Raw genomic sequence first — 20,273 nt, 5'->3', positions numbered from 1 at the left:
AGATAAAGGCAGGTGTCTCAGTCCAGGGCCTCTTCCCTGTGCTCTATGCAGCCTCCAGACCAAAGTGATGGTCCGGCCTCTCACTCACCAGACAGATTACTGATGCCTGCTTCAACGGTGCTTGTCATTGGTACCAGAATGTAGTGGGCAGGCACCACAGGGTTCTCTCATTCTCTCGATATGCTCTCAGCACCTGTTAAGATGGGGCTGGCCCCCATCTCTTCAGCATTTGTGATCACTGATGCTGTGCCCCACTCCTGAAGGGGTCAGGTGCTGAAGGCAGACAAAGAATCAGATGCTTCTAAAGTTTCATGGCTGCGTCTCTATGAAATGACCATGATCACGGAGTGGAAGCGAACTACCCTCGGCCAGACAAGAGTCAGACATTCTCAGAGGCTATGTGAAGATCTATGGAGTGTCCTCACTGCATGTTGTCATCATCCTCCTGCAGTTGAGTGACTATTAGGGCCTCCACTGCATCTCCATGACAGGAGCATTCTGACAGAGAATATTCGCGTTGCCATAATCCAGACTGGAGTCAAACATTCACAGATGCAATGCGAGGATATATGGGGTCACCATCCTCAACAAATCTAGCAGCTATGAGGGCCTCCCGAGCGCACCTGCCCCGTCTAGCCAGTGCGAGGGCCTCATCCCCGTCATTGTCGCCTCCAAGGATCTCCTCACCCTCATCCCCAACGGCATCCTCGGAGGAGGAGGAGGAGATGTGCAGCTCCTCCATCTCCTCAGCCAGCTCCTCACCCCGTTGCAGTGCCAGGTTGTAAAGGGTGCAGCAGACGACGACGATGCGTGACACCCTCTGCGGACTGTATTGCAGGGCTTCACCAGACCGGTCTGGGCACCGGAACCTCATCTTCAGCATCCCGATGGTCTGCTCCACCAAGTTGTGAGCTGCTGCATGAGCCTCATTGTAGCGTCGCTCTGCTGCAGTCTGAGGCCAGTGCACGGGTGTCATCAGCCACGGCCTCTGCGGGTAGCCCTTGTCCCCAAGGAGCCAGCCCTGCAGATTCTGTGGACCCTGGAAGACTCCAGGGATCTGTGACCAAATAAGGATGCAGGCATTGTGCACACTTCCTGGAAACCGTGTGCACACCTGCAGGATGCGTTTCTGGTGGTCGCACATCAGCTGTACGTTCAGTGAGTTGCAGTTGATGTAGTCCACCATGTGCAGCTGTGGGAAGCCCAAGATCAGGGCGAATCCAATGGCTCTTGCATCCTGGCTGCCCTGGTCCTAGGCGAAATGCACAAAGTTGTGTGCCATGGAGAAGATGGCATCCATGACCTCATGGGTGCATTTGTGGGTGGCGGATTGTGAAATCCCACAGAGGTCACCTGTGGAGCCCTGAAAGGAGCAACTGGTATAGAAATTGAGCGCCACGGTCACTTTCACAGCCACTGGCAGTGGATGCCTTCCATGTCACCTTGACACCAAGTCCTGCAGTAAGTGGCAGATGTGAGCAGCTAGGTCCCTAGACATGTGCAGTCATCGGCGACAATGGTTCTTGGTCATCTGCAGGAATGGCAGGCGGTGTCTATAGACCCTGGGCGTTGCTAGGCACTGACCAACCATGGCTCACTGTCGCTCCTGGGCAGCGTGTGCAGGAGCCCCAGCTGCCCCTTCTTCCTGAGGTTGCTGCTCCTGCTTTTGTGCGGCCAGGAGCCTCAGTTGCCTCTCTCCTTCATCATCGTTGCTTTCTGTAGGCCATCAGGCATACAGCTAGGTCACCAGGATCCATGATCCTGATGTGGTCCTCCTGCGGCATGAAAGAGAGAAAGACGCGGTTAGCATGGGTGAATTTAGTACCTTTCCTGGCCCTGTGGGACCGCCCCTTAATGCTTCCCGGAGAGCGCTGGTCACCCCTCAGATGGCCAGAGATGAGTGCGCTGCATGGCTGCCCTGTCAACCTGCGACATGGGGGAGACTGCTCCTAACCGGGATGCTGAGATTGCAAGAGGCTGTGAGCGTCTCCAGCAGTGACTGTTACATGGCCAGTGTTGTCAAGGCGATTATACAATGTGTGTAGTCCAACTGCTCCGCGGTCCAGTAAAGTGGTCGCGGACTCGCAGCCTGTGCCAGGGTAGGGGTTGGGGGGTGGTGGGGGGGGGGGGAGATCTGGAGCGCTTGGTGGCCCTTTGGTGCCTCCGCACTGCTTGCTTGGGTGGGCAGCCTAGGAGCCCGACCCCAAACGTGTCACTGTGGCTGTGCCTGAACTGTCCCAGTTGCAGAGGAATGGTCAGTTTATACAGGTTTCCCTACTGCAAGGCCACTTCCCTCACCTACCCTGCCCCCTACCTTGATTTCTTGTGCGCGGGACCCAACACCAAGGCAGCAGTTGACAACACCCCCCTCCCTGACAACTGCAACAGTCGCCTCCGAGGCAGGGCAGCACTTCACCCCGACCCCCCCTCCCCGTGCCCCTGAAGCCTGAAAAACAACAGGCGACCCTGGCGAGCTGTGGAAAACGATGCTATTCACTCACCTCAGTTCCCACAAAATGAAGGCCGCCAAGTGCACACAGCCTGTGTGCAGTTGTGACACACACCGACGTGCTTTCCCGCCGACGTGGACAGGCGATCAGGCAGGATGGCCTTTTCATGATAAGTTGATGTATTACAATGAGCTCCCCGACGACCGTTGGTGGGAAACGTGGCCCGCCGCCAGTGGGCTGACCTGCCTTCTCGCCGTTGTGTAACCGATCGGCCATAATGTCCGCGTAGGCCTCCTATCATGCCCGCTGCCAGCGGGTACTGAAAACTCCGCCCAATATCTCTTGAGTTTATCCTTTCCCTCCTTTAAAACAATTTAACAACTCATATTCGCCACTTAACCATATTTAAAAGAAATAGTTAATAAAACATATCGTTAATTTTAATTTTTAACAGTTCTTTTTTAACTCTCATATTTTGCAAAGTTCAAATTGGATTGCTGCCAAACTTCTTCAAGCCTTCAGGCTTATCTTAATATTTTGGGAAGAAACTGTGTTGCTTTATTAAGTTCAGCATGGGAACCCACAGCATTTTACATTAATGTCAATTGTTTCCAAACTTTAAAAAAATTCCCTTTCCTCTTTTGAGAACTTTGTCAGGAACCAAACCTTAAATCTTTAAACTTTGTAAGAAGTTTCTAACCCAAGATCCATCCAACTCAGGATCAATTGTTTCAAAATTCGAATTTACACTATGGAATATTTCAACTGCCCCGTTGTCACATGTGTGAATCAGTATCCAGATTAAAAGTCCCACATGTTTATCAACACATTCGAGTTGTGATTTAAGACCATAAATCTCAATTGGAATCTTATAACATAAAATATTGGTTTGTTTAATTGTGCTTTCCTTTAATCCAACTCATTAAACTGCTCCATTCTCAAGTGCTGAGACTCCTATGCAAAATTACAGTTTAGGGAAGAAAACACATTGAAGCTCACACACGCACACATTATCCACACAGATTTTTTATTACACACTTTCCATTCTCCATTCATATGACATCTGTCTTAACAACCCAAAACTTAAGAAAGGTGGTCTTGATTTTTCTTTCTTCAAATAACACTGCAATTGAAACTAAGATGAAAAGTAAATTTTCACAAAATTTTCATATTCTCAAAACATACTCCGAACGAAATATCAAGCTGCAGTAACTGAAACATCCATTCTCCTTCACTTACACCAATTTAAAATACAACCACTTAAAAAACTACAACATGGAAGACCAGAACACAAAAGTGCACCTTTAGTGCAGAGACTTGTAGATGCTTGACATTGACATGCAAACACAGGAAAATCTCAGGACATGAAATACACAAACAGCAACTTACACAAGTTTATCCCTTTTGTTGGCCTGCGATCCAGCCAAGGTCCCAACCATCCTTTATCATATTGTTCTTTACCTTTCTGAATTTCCCTAGCAGGTATTCTGTGAGGGGCCCCTGAGTGCCCATCTCCTGCCATACTGTCAGGTTATGTTCTGTAGCATGACTGGCTCTCGCCTGTCTAGTGCTTGCAACCTGTCTCTTCTCCTGCACAAGGCTCTTCACCTTGGGGAGCACCTGTTAAGTGTTCCCACCTCAACCCTTTTGGGGTGACTAACAGTCGCGAGACTCTTCACCTCAAAGAGGCACCCATTAAGCCTCCCTCTTCCAGCCTGTACGTCAGCTGTCAGCGATCCTATGCACAAGGCCCTTCACCTTTGAGAACACCATTTAGTATTCCCACCTGCCCATCCCTGGATCAGAGCATCATTACAGTCATGAGGTCCCTCACTTCAGTGTCTGTTAAGCCCCCTCGCCTGGCTTTCTGCCAGCCATCGGCGATACTCTACCCAACATTGTCTCACTTTATTATTCTTTACCTTTTCCCCCCTCTTACTTTCATCCACTCCAACTCCGTTAAACTGTTCGGGATCCCTGAGGTTCCAAGGAGGTCCCAGCGGCCAGTTAGACCTAACTATACACGGGTGGTATAAAATAAACAGTAATCACCCTGGTGTCTGCTGACTGCGGGGACTTTCCTTTAATCGAGCCATGAGTGAATCCTATTCATGATGCCAAGTTGTTGTGGGACAAATGCCACTTGGAGTGTGGAGTTGGTTAAAGTTCGGGAATCTTTATGACAAATATGCAGGGGAATGCTTCAGCGAACTGAAGCATCTCAAAGAGCAGTTACAATAACATACATTTATACACAATACAGCTTCAGCTGGCTGCATGCCCGAGCGTGCTTGGTCTCCTCATGGCCTTCATGTGCCCCTTAGGATTCCAATGCGCCATAGGCCAATTCATGCGTAGCCCACATGGCATTAATGAATTGAAGTGGTGCAGGCAAGTGCAGCCCCCGGACGTTATCATGACATGAGTGATCTAAACATGATGATGCTGTGCTAGGATACCAAATTTGGGCAACGTATTTGCAACTCGCCTCAGTTATTCTGTTCCTGAAACGGCCAGTGTCACAAAGCAAGATGGACCCTGTTCATCGGGCTTTTAAAATCTCGCTCAGCAAATTGTAGGAGAGATATATCTGAGCGCCTTTTGCTAAGGCAAGCTTTGTGGAAGCCCTGTTTTGACTTGCTGGAGCAATGTGGAGATGTTTGCTGTAGACAGTGAGGGAGGAAATGAGGGAGGCGGGAATAGGGGCAGTTGTTGCAGTACCTCATGGTCTGTCATATGACCTGGCTATGGAAAAGAGGAGGCAGGGTTGAGACCACATACAACAGGATGCAGTGAAAGGGACCATCTTGTGAGGCTGCGCTTCAGCTAAAAGGACCTTCCCAACCCAACATGGAACCATTAGTCCCCAAAGGGAGTATGTGACAATCTCCATTGTAAAGCCCTTGTTGGTCACTATCAATTCATAAAGGCCAAAAGCAAAAACCTTCACTCAAAACCTTTAGCAGCGCATCAGCGATGCAAAAAAAAGGAACTAATTACCCTTCTGCAACTGATTAGTGCCTATCTTACAGGCGTCTTTGCCTGTTCTGATGCACCGATGCAACCCCACGCCAGTGCATCCTGCCCATCAACTCTGTTTCTCTCTCCACAGATGTTGCCAGAATTGCTGAGTTTTTGCAGCATTTTCGATTTTATTTCAGATGAGAAACTTGTTGGGGCAGGGTACAGGAAAAAGCTGATGATGATGAAGCACACCAAGATGACTGGGGCATCCTCAGTCATGGCCTGCTAGATAGCCTCCAGATGCTGGCTGGGAGCATTGAGGAACCCAGCACCAGTGTGGCTGCTGGTTTTGTGCAGAGTTTTGAGGCCTTCCTTTCTACAGTAGAATTTGTGGGCAACTCCATGGCAGTGTTGCCAGGCCATACCCATGATAGGACGTCTGCTGGCCACTGTTAATTACAGCACAGGTGGAGGCCCCCAGTGCTTTACTCATGCACTGAAAGTGCAGCGAGATGTCATGAGTTCCATGCTTGCTGCTTTCAGGCTCAGACTGCTACCATTGTGGGTGAACATTCCAGTGCTCAAAAAGATATTCAGCCTCCCACAGCAGTCCAGGAACCTATGCTCCAGCAGATTACTAGGATTGCAGAGGTGCCATTCCGGAGTTGGGGGTGGTAGTGGCAGTGGCTCCGTGATGTAAGAACCTGCTGCCCTCTCCCAGGATGACATTTGTGCTCCCACGACTACAACTCCGTCAGTGCCCTTGCAGTTGCCTCCTAGGCAAACCAGGCTGCTGTCACCAATGCCAAGGTGGTGCAGTCCAGGGACGCCCAGGGCTACTCCTGGTCATTCTACAAGGCCATCTGTAGTGACCCTCACAGTCATGCTGCAGTGACTGGAGTGGGGCTGCATCGGAGCATTAGGAGCATTAGGTGCATAGGCATCTGTAAGGCAGGCACTAAACAGCTGCAGAAGGGTAATTAGTTCCTTTTTTTTTTGCATTGCTGTGTGCTGCTAAAGGTTTTGAGTGAAGATCAGTCATCTCAGCTCCAGGACATCACTGCAGGAGTTCCTCAGGGTAGTATCCTCGGCCCAACCATCTTCAGCTGCTTCATCAATGACCTCCCTTCCATCAAAAGGTCAGAATGGGGATGTTTGCTGATGATTGCACAATGTTCAGCACCATGCGCGACTCCTCAGAGACTGAAGCAGTCCATGTCCAAATGCAGCAAAACCCAGGCAATATCCAGGCTTGGGCTGACAGTGGCAAGTAACATTCGTGCCACACTAGTGTCCAGCAATGACCATCTCCAACAAGAGAGAATCTAACCATTGTCCATTTATGTTCAATGGCATTACCATCACTGAATCCCCCTACTATCAACATCCTGGGGGTTACCATTGACCAGAAATTGAACTGAAATAGCCATATAAATACAGTGGCTTCAACAGCAGGTCAGAGGCTAGGAATCCCGTGACGAGTAACTCACCTCCTGACTCCCTAAATCCTGTCCACCATCTACAAGGCACGAGTCAGGAGTGTGATGGAATACTCCCCACTTGCCTGGATGGGTGCAGCTCCCATAACACTCAAGAAGCTTGACACTGACCACAGCCCACTTGATTGGTGCTACATCCACAAACATTTACTCCCTCCACCACCAACATACAGTAGCAGCAGTGTGTACCATCTACAAGATGCACTGCAGGAATTCACCAAGGCTCCTTAGACAGCACCTTCCAAACCCACGACCATCTAGAAGGACAAGGGCAGCATATAGATGGGAACACCATCACCTGGAAATTCCCCTCCAAGTCATTCACCATCCTGACTTGAAAATTCATCACCGTTCCTTCACTGTCGCTGGGACAATATCCCGGAACTCCCTCCCTAACAGCACTGTGGGTGTACCTACACCGCATGGACTGCAAGAAGGCAGCTCACCACCTCCTTCTCAAGAGCAACTAGGGATGGGCTATAAACGCTGGCCCAGCCAAAAAAGACTTGCTTTGACCACCGGAGTGAGGTCAATAAACTTCTTCTGACACCACTGCCTTGGCCTGGAGCAACATTAATCGCCCTTGCCACACGTTCCCATTCCCTTCTCAGGGTCTCTCTCGCAGGCTCTACTTCTCAAACCATTGTTTTCAGGGTGGTGTTGCTGAAAGGGGGGAGCCACGCATGCTGGAACAGCTCGCTTCACCCAGAGTGCTCCAAAGATTATCTAGCTGCTTTCAGTCAATTAGTCCATCTTCCCTTATACAGGAATTGTATCTTGTTAAAAGGAAGCCTGCCTGGAGCATGTGGTTTTCTCTCCATGCTAGTCAGCCCCCACATTGTGCAGAGGCCTCTGGCCACATTGCAGAGGGGAATGCAGCACAGGAGCCTCTCGGGGCATTGCTACAGTCATGGAAATGAACTGGGTACACCAGTTTCCCATGCTGCCCACCTAATCCCAATCTGGGCCAGGCACAATGTACATTGCAGCTCCCATGCCCAAAATCCAGGACACTTGAATTTCTCACCTCTGATCTTTAAATAGCAATTTTCCAATACAGACTTACATAAGAAATATACAAAATGCAAGGATGAATAAAAGTCTATCAGAGCTTCTCCATTTATTTCTTCATCCCATCCAACCCTAATATCTTTGATTGTAACTTTAACAGGTACAGTACCTCGAATGCTTTTGAGAGGAATTTTTGTTTCCACTGCCACCTTCTACATTAGGTATGGACAATCACAGTGATCCCAACATATCAAGAAAAAAAGAAAGACTTGCATTTATACAGCACTTTTATTGATTGCAGGACATCTCAAATTGCTTTACTATCAATGAAGTACTTTCAAAGTGTAGTTGAAATTTTTATTTATTTATTCATTCATGGGATGTGGGTGTCACTGGCTAGGCCAGCATGTATTGCCCATCCCTAACTACCCTTGAGAAGGTGGTGGTGAGCTGCCTTCTTGAACTGCTGCAGTCCCTGTGGTGTAGCACCCACAGTGCTGTTAGGGAGGGAGTTCCAGGATTTTGACCCAGTGACAGTGAAGGAACGGCATTATATTTCCAAGTCCCAAGTGTATCTGCTGCTCTTGTCCTTCTAGTTATGATGTAGAAGTTACAACATAGAATATAATATAATTTAATATAACTCAATGAGGTCTCTCCCTAATCTTCTTTCTGAAGATGTAGAGCATAAACACCGCTAATTTTTTCTCATTCCTTTACAGATCCATCTTGTAGTAACTAAATCCATTCCCAAGTTTTCCGGTGCATATAATACATAGGTTTACATAGAATTTACAGCCTTGAAATATGGCAATATATCTCCTTCTTCATTGCTTTCCATTTCCCTCCTGGTGTTTGATAAGGTGTTTACCAAAACTTGCTTTTCACAGCCACATCTCCTTCCTCAGTGACTGTCTCTGTCTCCAACTTACCTCATGTGGATTCCAACTGAAGTTCCATCCTTCATATTTCGAATCCACCCAGGATTCCGGGATATAACATACAACGTTCCTCAGACTGCTGTTCTCGCTGCATCCTGAGGTCCACACTCAGTGCCGTGCATCACCATATGTACACATTTGACCTCTCTCCAGCAGCACCGACTCACCCTATCTCAAAGCTGCCCTTGTCCCCAGTCCTATTTCATTCTTTGTCTTAACAAGAAACTTTTTCTCTTCCTTTCAGATGTTAAGGAACGCAAGCTCCAACAGCTTATGGACACCAACACCCATCCAGGACCCTCCAATCCGTCCTGTCCCTCTAACCCCATCCCTTCTACTCCCAGCTCTCACTGTGTATTCACTATGCCCTCTGACCTTTCCCTCTGATGCTGAATATTCAGTGCTCAGCAAAGGACTCAGTTTCACCCCCTTATGCCCTCACTTCAATTAATTTTGGGCTCAGCACGACGCTGAACTCTTCTTCTGTCGCCTTCGTCTCCCTGCTCACTTCTTTGGGCAGGAATCCTCTCTCCATTCAACAGATCCTCTCACGCGCCTCCAGTATTTTCCCTCTACCTGGACCCCTCCCTCTGGCCTCTTGCCTGCTTTCGATCTTTTCACTGAGAACTGTCGGCGTGACATCGACCGTCTGAATTTCTCTGCTCCCTTCACCCACTCCAGCGTGTCTCTTTCTGGAAGTACTGCACTCCGCTCTCTCAAGTCCAAACCTGATTTTGTTATCAAACCTGCTGACAAGGGTGGTGGTGCTGTTGTCTGGTGTACTGACTTCTACCTTGTAGAGGCTGAGCGCCAACTATCAAGCACTCCTTTTGTACCTCCCCCTGGACCTTGACCCCACCACCGAACACCAAGCTGTTGTTTCGGGGCTGTCACTATATCCTCTGGAGATCTTCCCTCCACAGCTTCCAGCCTCATAGTCTCCCAACCCTATACAGCTTGCTTCTATCTCCTTCCCAAAATCCATAAACAGGATTGTCCTGGTCCTGGTATACCCATTGTGTCAGCCTGTTCCTGCCCCACGGAACTCATTTCTTCCTGCCTTGTGTCTCCCCACCTACATTTGAGATTCTTCATCATATCAACAATTTCCAGTTTCCTGGTCCTAACAGCCTCCTCCTCACCATGGACGTCCAATCCCTCTAAACCTCCATCCCCAACCAGGATGATCTGAGGGCTCTCCGCTTCTTCCTTGAATGAGGCCCAACCAGTCCCCATCCTCCATCATTCTCCTCTGCCTGGCTGAACATGTTCTCTCACTGAACAATTTTTCCTTTAACTTGTCTCACTCACTTTTTTCCAGAACCACTTCATCCAACTCAGGGTCGCAGGGAGTCGGAGCCTATCCTGACAGACAGTGGGCACTAGGCAGGGTACATCACAGGGTACACACTCGCACACACTGGGGGACAATTTACTGTAGCCAATCCACCAGCACATCTTTGGGTGGTAGGAGGAAATGAGAGCACCTGACGGAAACCCACATAGACACAGGGAGAACATGCAAACTCCACACAGACAGACACCAAAGGTCAGGAACGAACCTGGGTCCCTGGAGCTGTGAGGCAGCAGTGCTAACCATGGCGCCAACATGCTGCCCACTTTAACTTGTCTCACTTCTTCCAAATAAAAGGTGTGGCTATGGGTGCCCACATGGGTCCCAGCTACGCCTGTCTTTTTGTGGGCTATGTGTAACATTCCTTGTTCCAGTCCTACTCAGGCCCTCTCCTACAACTGTTTTTTGGGTACATTGCTGACTGTATCGGTGCCGCTTCATGCTCTTGTCTGGACCTGGAAAAATGTATTGGTATTTTTTTTTGCCTCCAATTTCCACCCCTCTCTCACCTTCACATGGTCCATCTCCAACACTTCCCTTCCCTTCCTTGACCTCTCTGTCATCATTTCTGGTAATGGACTGTCTACCAATATTCATTACAAGCCCACCAACTCCCACAACTACCTTGACTACACCTCCTCACACTCTGCTTCCTGAAATGACTTCATCCCATTCTCCCAGTTCCTCTGCCTCCATCGCACCTATTCCGATGATGCTACCTTCCAAAATGGAGCTCTGACATGTCTTCCTTTTTCCTGAGCCAAAGATCTCCCCGCAACTATGGTTGACAGGACCCTCAACAGCACCCAACCCATCTCCCGCGCCTCTGCCCTCACCCCTTCTCCCTCCCAGAACCATGATAGGGTGCCCCTTGTCCTCACTTTTCATCCCACCAGCCTCCACAATCAAAGGATCATCCTTCACCATTTCTGCCAACTCCAGCATGATGCCACCACTAAATTCATCTTCCCCTCACCTCTCCTGTCAGCATTCCGTAGGGACCATTCCCTCCGTGATGCCCTGATCCACTCCTCCATCATCCCCAACACCTCATCCCCTTCCCACAGCACCTTCCCTCCTTTACCTCCTCCCCCTTCATTGTCCAAGGTCCCAAACAGTCCTTTCAGGTGAAGCAGCAATACACTTGCACCTCCTTCAATTTAGTCTACTGTATTTGTTGCTGCCAGTGTGGTGGTCTCTATCTTGGGAGACTAAACGCAGACTGGATGACTGCTTTGCAGAACACCTTCACTCAGTCCGCAAACATGACCCAGGCCCTCCTGTCGCTTGCCATTTCAATTCATCATCCTGCTGTCATGCCCACATATCTGTCCTTGACCTGTTGCAATGTTCCAGTGAAGCCCAACGCAAACTGGAGGAAGAGTACCTCATCTTCTGATTAGGCACTTTACAGCCTTCTGGACTTAACACTGAGTTAAACAACTTCAGACCATGAACTCTGTTCTCCATTTTGATCTTTTTAATTCTTTTCCCAACCCCCTCCCCCCACAAGGCCACCTATAACCTGTTCTTATGCTTTGCTTTCACAGAGCACTGACCCTTGTCCTGCTATTAACACATTCTGCTATCTTACCTTTATGCCATTATTAGCACCTTCTTTAGTCTTTAACACTACCATTGACACTCCCTTTGTCTTATTCCATGACATCTTTGTCAAATCTCTCCTGAGCTCCCACCCATCCCTGACCTTCTATTTTGCTCCATCTGCTCCACCCCACTTCAGCAATATAAAAACCATCACATTTCTACCTCTCTTCAGTACTGAAGAGGTCAGACAGACTTGAAATGTTAACTCTGTTTCTCTCTCCACAAATACTACCAGACCCGCTGAGTTTTTCCAGCATTTTCTGTTTTTATTCCTCAAACGTGCCATTTGACCCAAGCGGTGTTTTTAGCTCCATATGAGCCTCCTCCCATTCCAATTCATCAAACCTTATCAGTACATCCTTCTACTCCTTTCTCCATTGTGCACTTATCTAGCTTCCTCTTAATTACATTTGTCAACTTTACTTGGCCCTTTCCTTTAGCAAACGACCATTTTCTAAATGTATTAATCTGTAGGTACTGTTCTTGTAGTTGTTTATTCAATACTTCATATGATTAACATATAAATGTCATTTTTTTAAACCATTCTCTAGTTGGTGATGGACTCTGTGCCAGCTGTTGAGATTGAAGAAACATGTGCTGCCGAGTCAAATTATGAAGAAATAGATGTAGTTGAGGTATGTTTAGATGCAAAAACACAATTAAGGGGACGCTACATCATTTTCTGTTTTGATCAGGGAGATGTTAAATAGGCTTTCCTGATGCACTACTGTAACACTCACAGGAGCTATGTACAGTGGACACATCAATATAGTCCTGATGCACTTATATTTTTACTGCATGTAACAAGATAGTGCATAGGTCTTCCATGCCAGATCAGTAGCAGCATTGCAGAATGACGCTGCGAATACAGCAGGCATGCTCGTGCCTACAACTGAACCTGTTGCCCCTATTAGTTCACTTTAAAGTAACCTGTGGCAAAATGCTTGTGAACAGATTCAACAAACATTGATTCTGAGTAAAGCAAATGAACCATCACAGCCTTGGATTCATTTTGAATCAACCCAGTAGCATCAAAAGGAAAGTACTGTTCTCAAATTGAAACTGTAAGCCTGGCAGTGGTAAATACTGCAGTTTTGACACGCAACTTTTATCAGGGAATAGACTGAAACATCAGCATAACACACAGTTTTATTTATAGTCCTCTGTTATTTGTTTCTTTTCACTTTTCTCCTTTCCATATTATGAAACAATGTTTCTCTTTTTATTTCTCCAAATGATTCAGGGTCATTAAGTTAAACACAGCTCATTACTCTTGTTCAGGGCCCTTGAACCCTGACCACATGCAGGATGCACAATATGGGCCTGGAATTTGCAGCTTTAATTGTGGTTAGACTGTCAGCCCTTGCCGACATTGCTACGTAAAACTGACAGCAACTTCTGGCGTCTGCACCTGTGCAGTTAAATGCTGAAATCCTGAAGTTGCTATCAGTAATACCCTGCCTCTCCACAGGGTGCGCTGTTGTAGTCTTCACAGATGCAATGAACACAAAACAGTCATTTGATGTGAACTTCAACTTTTTATTCACTATTTTCACTGTTAAAAAAACAATTGAAAATGTTAAGCTATGTTGAATGAAGCCTAACTGAGTTTTTTAATGGTCATAGTCCCTGTTGAACAACTTCTCTGGCCCCAAAAAGCTAATTATCTAAGTGTGGAGTGTCATTCCCTCAGAATAATATTTTAAAATTACACCATTTTTAAAATAATATTTATGATATTTCATTTTCTACCTTAATTCCATGTGTATCTCTCAATCTTTATTTCCCTTTCTGTAAAATGATTAAAAATGAATTATAATCGCTGCTCTTCCAGGTTTTGCTCTCTGTGAGAGTTCTTCTATCTAATTGGCTGATCAGCTTGCCTGATGACTTCACTCTTGCAGCCTGCCACAGATTCCCTTTAGATGGCACCAGATTTAAAGTCATGTCGGGGGAGAGGGAATTGATGCTCTGCAGGCCACTAAATCTTTGAGGATAGTGTTTCTCAAGTGGCGAGCACCATCCCTTCTCTGCTGACCAGGACGTCTTGGGCCATGGTATTTTGTCCTACTGTTTGAGGAGGTCCCACCCCACCTCCTCCACGGCATACCCACTTAAATGTAGTTTTCCAGCTTCTGGAATCTTAAACTGGAAACATAAAATTTCACAACATTGACTCATTTGCTATAACCCTGAGATAAGTCTTATGCCTCTAAATCTTCACAGTCGAAATAATTTTTTAATATCGCAAATAAAGCTGCCTGCTAAAGCAAACAAAATGAACTCCTGTCCCTCTTGAGTGAGGATTGTTATTCCTGGAACTCTCAATGCTTAAATGGAAATGTAAGCATGGTCATTCTGAGTAGTGTAAATCACTGTGGATTTCTTTGTATTCCACTAAGTCAGTGGTTGACCACAGTGTGTTTCTTTCACTTGATAATAGCAAACATTTTTTTTCTTACAATGTTTCCTGTTCCAACAGTTCAGATCAAAGAACTCTAACAGTTATTCGGACACTTCTGGTATGTGCCTTGCATTCTTATATTACTGAGTTTATTTTAATCTAGTTTTATTTTCTCATTGTTGCAGTTATTTATTGCTTGGTCTATGTCCTGGGCCACAAAGTTTGTGAGACAACCTGTCTCCGAGCCTCTACACTCAAGTTTTAGGAGTTGATGAGAGTAATTTTGGATAACTTGTAACAGCTTACATTGTTAGAACACCCCTTTATGCAGCCAGTAGAATTTAAATTCAGTTAATAAATCTGGAATTGAAAGCTAATCTCCATAATGACCATGAAACTATCATTGTTGTAAAAGCCCATCTGGTTCACTAACGTCCTTCAGGAAAGGAAATCTGCCATCCTTACCTGGTTTGGCCCACACAATGTGGTTGACTCTTAGCTGCCCTCAGCAATGGCCTAGCAAGCCACTCAGTTCATGGGCAGCCAGAGATGGGCAACAAATGCTGGCCTTATCAGTGACACCCAAGTTCCATGAAAGCATAAATTAAACACATCTCAGAACACCTTACAGGGCAGTAGGCAACCTGTTAACACTGAGAAGGAAGGAGAATGAGAGGAGAACAAATGCTTACTCAAAGAGAAGTCAATTTATGATGCTTTTGAATATAGTGAGGTAAGCGATAACATAGAGATGCTGAAGGACAGAATTCCAAAGGGTAGGAATGGTCAGGGTGGGGATGGAGGGAACAGGAAATAACGTGTGAGCCAGTATAAGAAGAGTGGAGATCGCATGTAGGAATTTATGGAAGGAGGAGCAGGGAGGATGAAACCATAGAATTATCCAAAGGTGACAATGAGAATCTTAAAAATCAGTACTCTGGCTAAAGGACGTGGTGATGTTCTTAATGCAAGACGATAACATAGGCTGCAGTGCTTTGCAGTTAATGGAGAGTAGGATTGGGAAGGCCAGAAAGGATAGCACTGAAAAATAAAGGCTTGGATTATGTTTTCAGTGACAGAGATGGAGAGGTAAAAGCAGAGTAAAGCTGAGCAAAGTTTCAAGACTGAAAGAAAACAGTCTTTGTTATAAATCAGATGTGGGGGAATAAGCTGAGCTTTAAGGTCTAGCAAGACAAAAGGCCCCACACCTCTGGGTTTCGATTTTGCTGATGTTTAGCTTTAGGAATTTTGGCTAATCCAATTCTTAATGTTGGATAAGAAGCAGGAAGAGTGGCATCAGTCCTGGGCCTGTGGGATGAGTATTGTCAATACATAGTTCCTTTCAAAGGCTGTAATCAAATTGTTGATGGTTCTCTTGCAAACTTCAGCTGTCAATTTTGTGAGAAACCCGAATCAATAGGTTTGCATAGATATTTAGCACTTTTGTTTCTCCATCAATTTCTTCTTGTCCACGTTTTCTATTCTGAATAAGTTGACTTTTAATGTGGTCTGGTATTAGAAGAGCTGGTTGTACTTTTGCCGCTCACCCAAGTGACCATTCTTCGGAAGTGAGCCTAGACAGATAGGGAGACAGAAAACTAATTAACATAACGGAGTCTGGTTCTGGCCTCAGCTCATGATCACCAACATGGACTTCCAACTTGTGTCAGAGATTAGCAATCAAGGGTAGGAATCCTGACGGATTTCCCTCTCCTTAACCCAGGACACTGAGGCCAACTGTAGTAGTCCTCCTGCCAACTTGGCTGATGTCGTCGAACTTCAGCAAGAGCAAGGAGATCAATCTGAAGAGCTTCCTGTGCTGTATGGCTCAGCAGATCATAGAATGGTTACAGCACAGAAGGAGGCCTTTCAGCCTGTCATGTCTGTGCACGTCTGAAGGAACAATTCACCTAGTGCCATTCCCCCTCCTTTTCCCTGTAGCCCTGCACATTTTTCTGCTTCAGATAATAACCTAATTTCCTTTTGAATGCCCCAATTGAACCTGCTTCCACCACATTTCAGGCAGTGCATTCCAGATCCTAACCACTCGCTGCATGAAAAAGTTTTTCCTCATGTCGCCACTGCTCTTTTTGCCAATTACCTTAAATCTGTGCCCTCTTGCTCTTGATCCTTACACCAATGGGAACAGTTTCTCCCTAGTTACTCTGCCCAGGCCCCTCAAGGGATGGAATACTAATTTTGTGTGCAAGAGCCTGTATATTATAGGGCCATTTTGCAGTAACGAAAAATGATGCTCACATCATTGAACTAAAATTGATTAAAATCAAAGTTTTCATGTATGACTGTCACACTTTAGGTGTTACACTGTTGCCTATGCAAATTTCTGCATTTCAGTTTAAAAAAAAAGTAAACTCAGCCACTTCCAACCTACAAACCAGCAGAATATCACTAAAAGTAACATGTCTCTAATGTATCGTAGGATATTACAGCAAATGGACTTTATGGCCTTAAAGGAACAGGTAACTTTACACACAGCTGTCACTTAGCAGATAGAAGAAGAACAGTACATTGTGCACTACATTATATAGTCTTTGTAAAGTTAGCTATTCTCTTACATATCATAATGATTGTCCTGGGAGATCTACTAGTTAGCACACACACAATTCTGGGTCACATTCCTTCGTAGATTTCTTGTGATTTCTAATGCTGTGTCAGCTTCACAAATTGTGAGCAAGGATGAATTGTCTGATTTGTTTTTTTTTGGGATTGCCCAGTCTTTCTAGCTTGCCTTTTGTTAGCTATCTGTATTCTTTGCTGTTCGAAGGAAGCAGTACCACTACTTGAGATCACTCCCAAGGTAGTTCTTCCTTTTTCTCCCAGTCCATGATGGACGTGCCATACTTCCTGAGGTTTGTCTTCAAGGGTTCCTTGGACTTTGATATTGGCCTATCTCAGGCAGTGTCTGAGATAGGTAAAGTTATCTACAGCCTTCAGGGTTGTGTCATTGGTAATTATAGTAGATGTAGTATAGTCAGAATTTGGTGGTGATTGGTACATATCTTTGCCTTCCTTAAGCTGATGGTTAGCCCAAAGTCATCAGCTGCTTTGAAAAACAGTCCATGATCCATTGAAGGCCATGCTCACAGCATGACACAAGGGCACAGTCATCGGCAAACAGCAATTCTCATATCATCATCTCTGGTACCTTATTTGAGGATTTCAGTTGTCTCAGGTTGAAGGGATTGCCTTCTGTTCTGAACTGCATGTATATTCCATCAGTATTTCCACCAAATGTCCAAAGTATGGCAGCAAAGAGTGTACTGAAGGGCACAGGGGCCATGACACATCCTTATTTAACATCACTTGTTATGTCAAAGGGGTCAGTGGATTTGTCACAGACTCTGGCCGTATTTCCATGGTGAAATTGCTGCATCTGATTTGCAACTCTATCAGGACACCTAAGTTTCACTAAGACTCTCCACAAGGTCTCTCTATTTAACATGTCAACGGCCTTCACCAGGTCAACAAAAGTCGAATCCCATCTGTTTTTCGTGGCATTTCTCTTGTATTTTCCCAAGGGTGGAGATCATGTCGCAAGTGCCTCTGCCTTTCCTGAACCTACTTTCATTTTCTAGGAGGGTACCCTTTCTACTATGAGGCTTCCGGTCTGTAGAGCAGGACTTTTGCTAGAATCTTACCAGCTGTCACAAGCAGCAAGAATCCTCTGGGATTGCCGCACACAGATTTTTGTCCTTTCATTTTGTATAAGTGAACAATCATGGCATCGTTGAACTCCTGGGGAATGGTCTGTTAATCCCACATTCTACAATATAATTTTGTGACTTTGACAGCTGGCTGGGATCCCCCAGGTGTGTAAATTTCACTGGGATCCTATCTGAGCTGGAAGATCTCCTTGACGGTATGAGTTTGATGGCTTTGTCAACCTCCACAGCAGAAGGTTTGTTGTCCAAGTATCATTCTGATAAATGTATGCTGCATTCCCTCCAAGGCAAATATACCCTTCCTAAGGTGTGGTGCCCAGAACTGCTCACAGTGTTCCAAGAATGGCCTGTCCCAGGGTTTGTATAGCTGAAACATTAAGCAATGCATCACAGCCTGAATAACACTGGAGTGTTATGCCAATTTTTATCATTATTCTTAAGTTTCTTTTGTTATATGTGGATAGTGTACTTCGATTCAGTCATAGGCTGTCCCTCGATTCAAGGATGACATCTACTCATCGTCACAAGTTTCTGCTATGGGTTTTCATGTGACTGAGGCAGGCCAATTCCCCCTCCCCCCCCCCCCCGCCCCCAGCCCAACCCCAGTCCCCAGATCTTTGGGTACATGGGGAAGGACGCCCCATGAGGTAGTGGGATGCGGAGTGCAGGAACACCACCACCTGAAACTCCCCTCTGACTTGGAAATATATCGCCATTCCTTCACTGTCACTCGGTCAAAATCCTGGAACTCCCTCTCTAACAGCACTGTGGGTGTACCTACACCACATGGACTGCAGCAATTCAAGAAGTCAGCTCACCACCACCTTCTCAAAGGCAATTAGGAATGGGCAATAAGTGCTGGCTTAGCCAGCGACACACATATCTCATGAACAAATTTTAAAAATCCTTCCTTTTCTTTCTATCTCTGCCATCGCTCTGCCTTATTGTTAAGACGTTGTGACTCAAGTTGTCGTCATTCTGAACAATTGGTAGCGAGCTCCTCCCAATCGTTACGGCCAACGCTGCCACGCTTCAAGGAGAACTTCAGAGTGTCTTTGAAGAATTTTCTTTGCTCTCCCCTGGAACAGTGGCCATTTGAGTGTTCAAAACCAAACAGGATCTGATGGGGGAGATGGTTTTCAGCCATCTGTCCAGTCCATTGAAGTTAACTTTGCAGGAGTCTTTCCTGAATGTTTGCAGAGCTGGCTTCAAGAAGGACGCTAGTATTTTTTTGATGGTCCTCCTATTAAATCCAAAGGATACGGCAGAGGCATTATTGATGGAATTTCTCTTCTATGTCGCAGACAAGGCCAAGAAGAGAAGTCATGGACCTTTGTGCTTCTCCTGTTTCCACATCCCCCCACCTCCTCCTCCAGCTGAAACTCTCCCCCTCAATCATGCATGTTATTCATGAATCAATTCACCAAACGATCACAGAAAGGTCCGAGTTAAATGCTCATTGTTGGCATCCAGTTACAAATATTGTCTGATGTATATCCCGCATAGGCCATTAAGATCAGCAACAATAATGTTATTTTGTGTGTGCCCTACAGGTGATCGCACCACAAGCATTAAACAAATAAGAGGGTACAAATTTTACTTTAGCAGCATTGTGCAATATTGTTAATATGACAGGAAAATATTCCATTAGCTATTTATCACACTGTGCAGATGATAACTCTGATTTCAGCCTCATTAACCTGTTCCATACACAGTGACACCATGCACAGTGACAGTAAATACGTAAACAAAAAACTACAGTATATAAGCAATCCATGTCCAAATGCAGCAAGGCCTGGACAATTTCCAGGCTTGGGCTGACACGTGACAAGTAACATTCATGCCACACAAGTGCCAGGCAATGACCATCTCCAACAAGAGAGAATCTAACCATTGCCCCTTGATGTTCAAAGGCATTACCATCACTGAATCCCCCACTTTCAACATCCTGGGGGTTACCATTGACCAGAAACTAAACTGGACTAGCCACACAATTACAGTGGCTATAAGAGCAGGTCAAAGGCTAGGAATTCTGCAACGAGTAACTCACCTCCTGACTCCCCAAATCCTGTCCACCATCTACAAGGCACGAGTCACAAATGTGATGGAATACTCCCCACTTGCCTGGATGAGTGCAGCTCCCACAACATTCAAGAATCTCGACATCATCCAGGACAAATCAGCCCACTTTATTGGCATCCCCATCCACAAGCATTCACTCCCTCCACCACTGAGGCACATTAGCAGCAGTATGTACCATCTACAAGATGCACTGCAGGAATTCGCGAAGGCTCCTTCAATAGCATCTTCCAAACCCACGACCACTACCATATAGAAGGACAAGGGCAGCAGAGAGATG

The 20,273-nt window shown here is 46.0% G+C and overlaps 1 protein-coding gene across 4 annotated transcripts in view; it reads left to right on the top strand.

The window, feature by feature from the left end:
* Positions 1-20,273, top strand: part of LOC144691756 (sorting nexin-9-like) — a 98,672-nt gene that overhangs the window by 20,991 nt on the left and 57,408 nt on the right. For all 4 annotated transcript variants that reach the window (XM_078560187.1, XM_078560185.1, XM_078560184.1 and 1 more), the window contains 2 exons: positions 12,379-12,462; positions 14,310-14,349. In XM_078560187.1, the coding sequence (XP_078416313.1) occupies positions 12,379-12,462; positions 14,310-14,349 (124 nt within the window). The remainder of the gene's footprint in view (positions 1-12,378; positions 12,463-14,309; positions 14,350-20,273) is intronic.

Source organism: Cetorhinus maximus, chromosome 16, assembly GCF_964194155.1.
Source record: "Cetorhinus maximus chromosome 16, sCetMax3.hap1.1, whole genome shotgun sequence".
Classification (NCBI taxonomy): domain Eukaryota; kingdom Metazoa; phylum Chordata; class Chondrichthyes; order Lamniformes; family Cetorhinidae; genus Cetorhinus; species Cetorhinus maximus.
The sequence above is the reverse complement of the archived record's forward strand: the minus strand, read 5'-3'. Positions and strand labels throughout refer to the sequence as shown.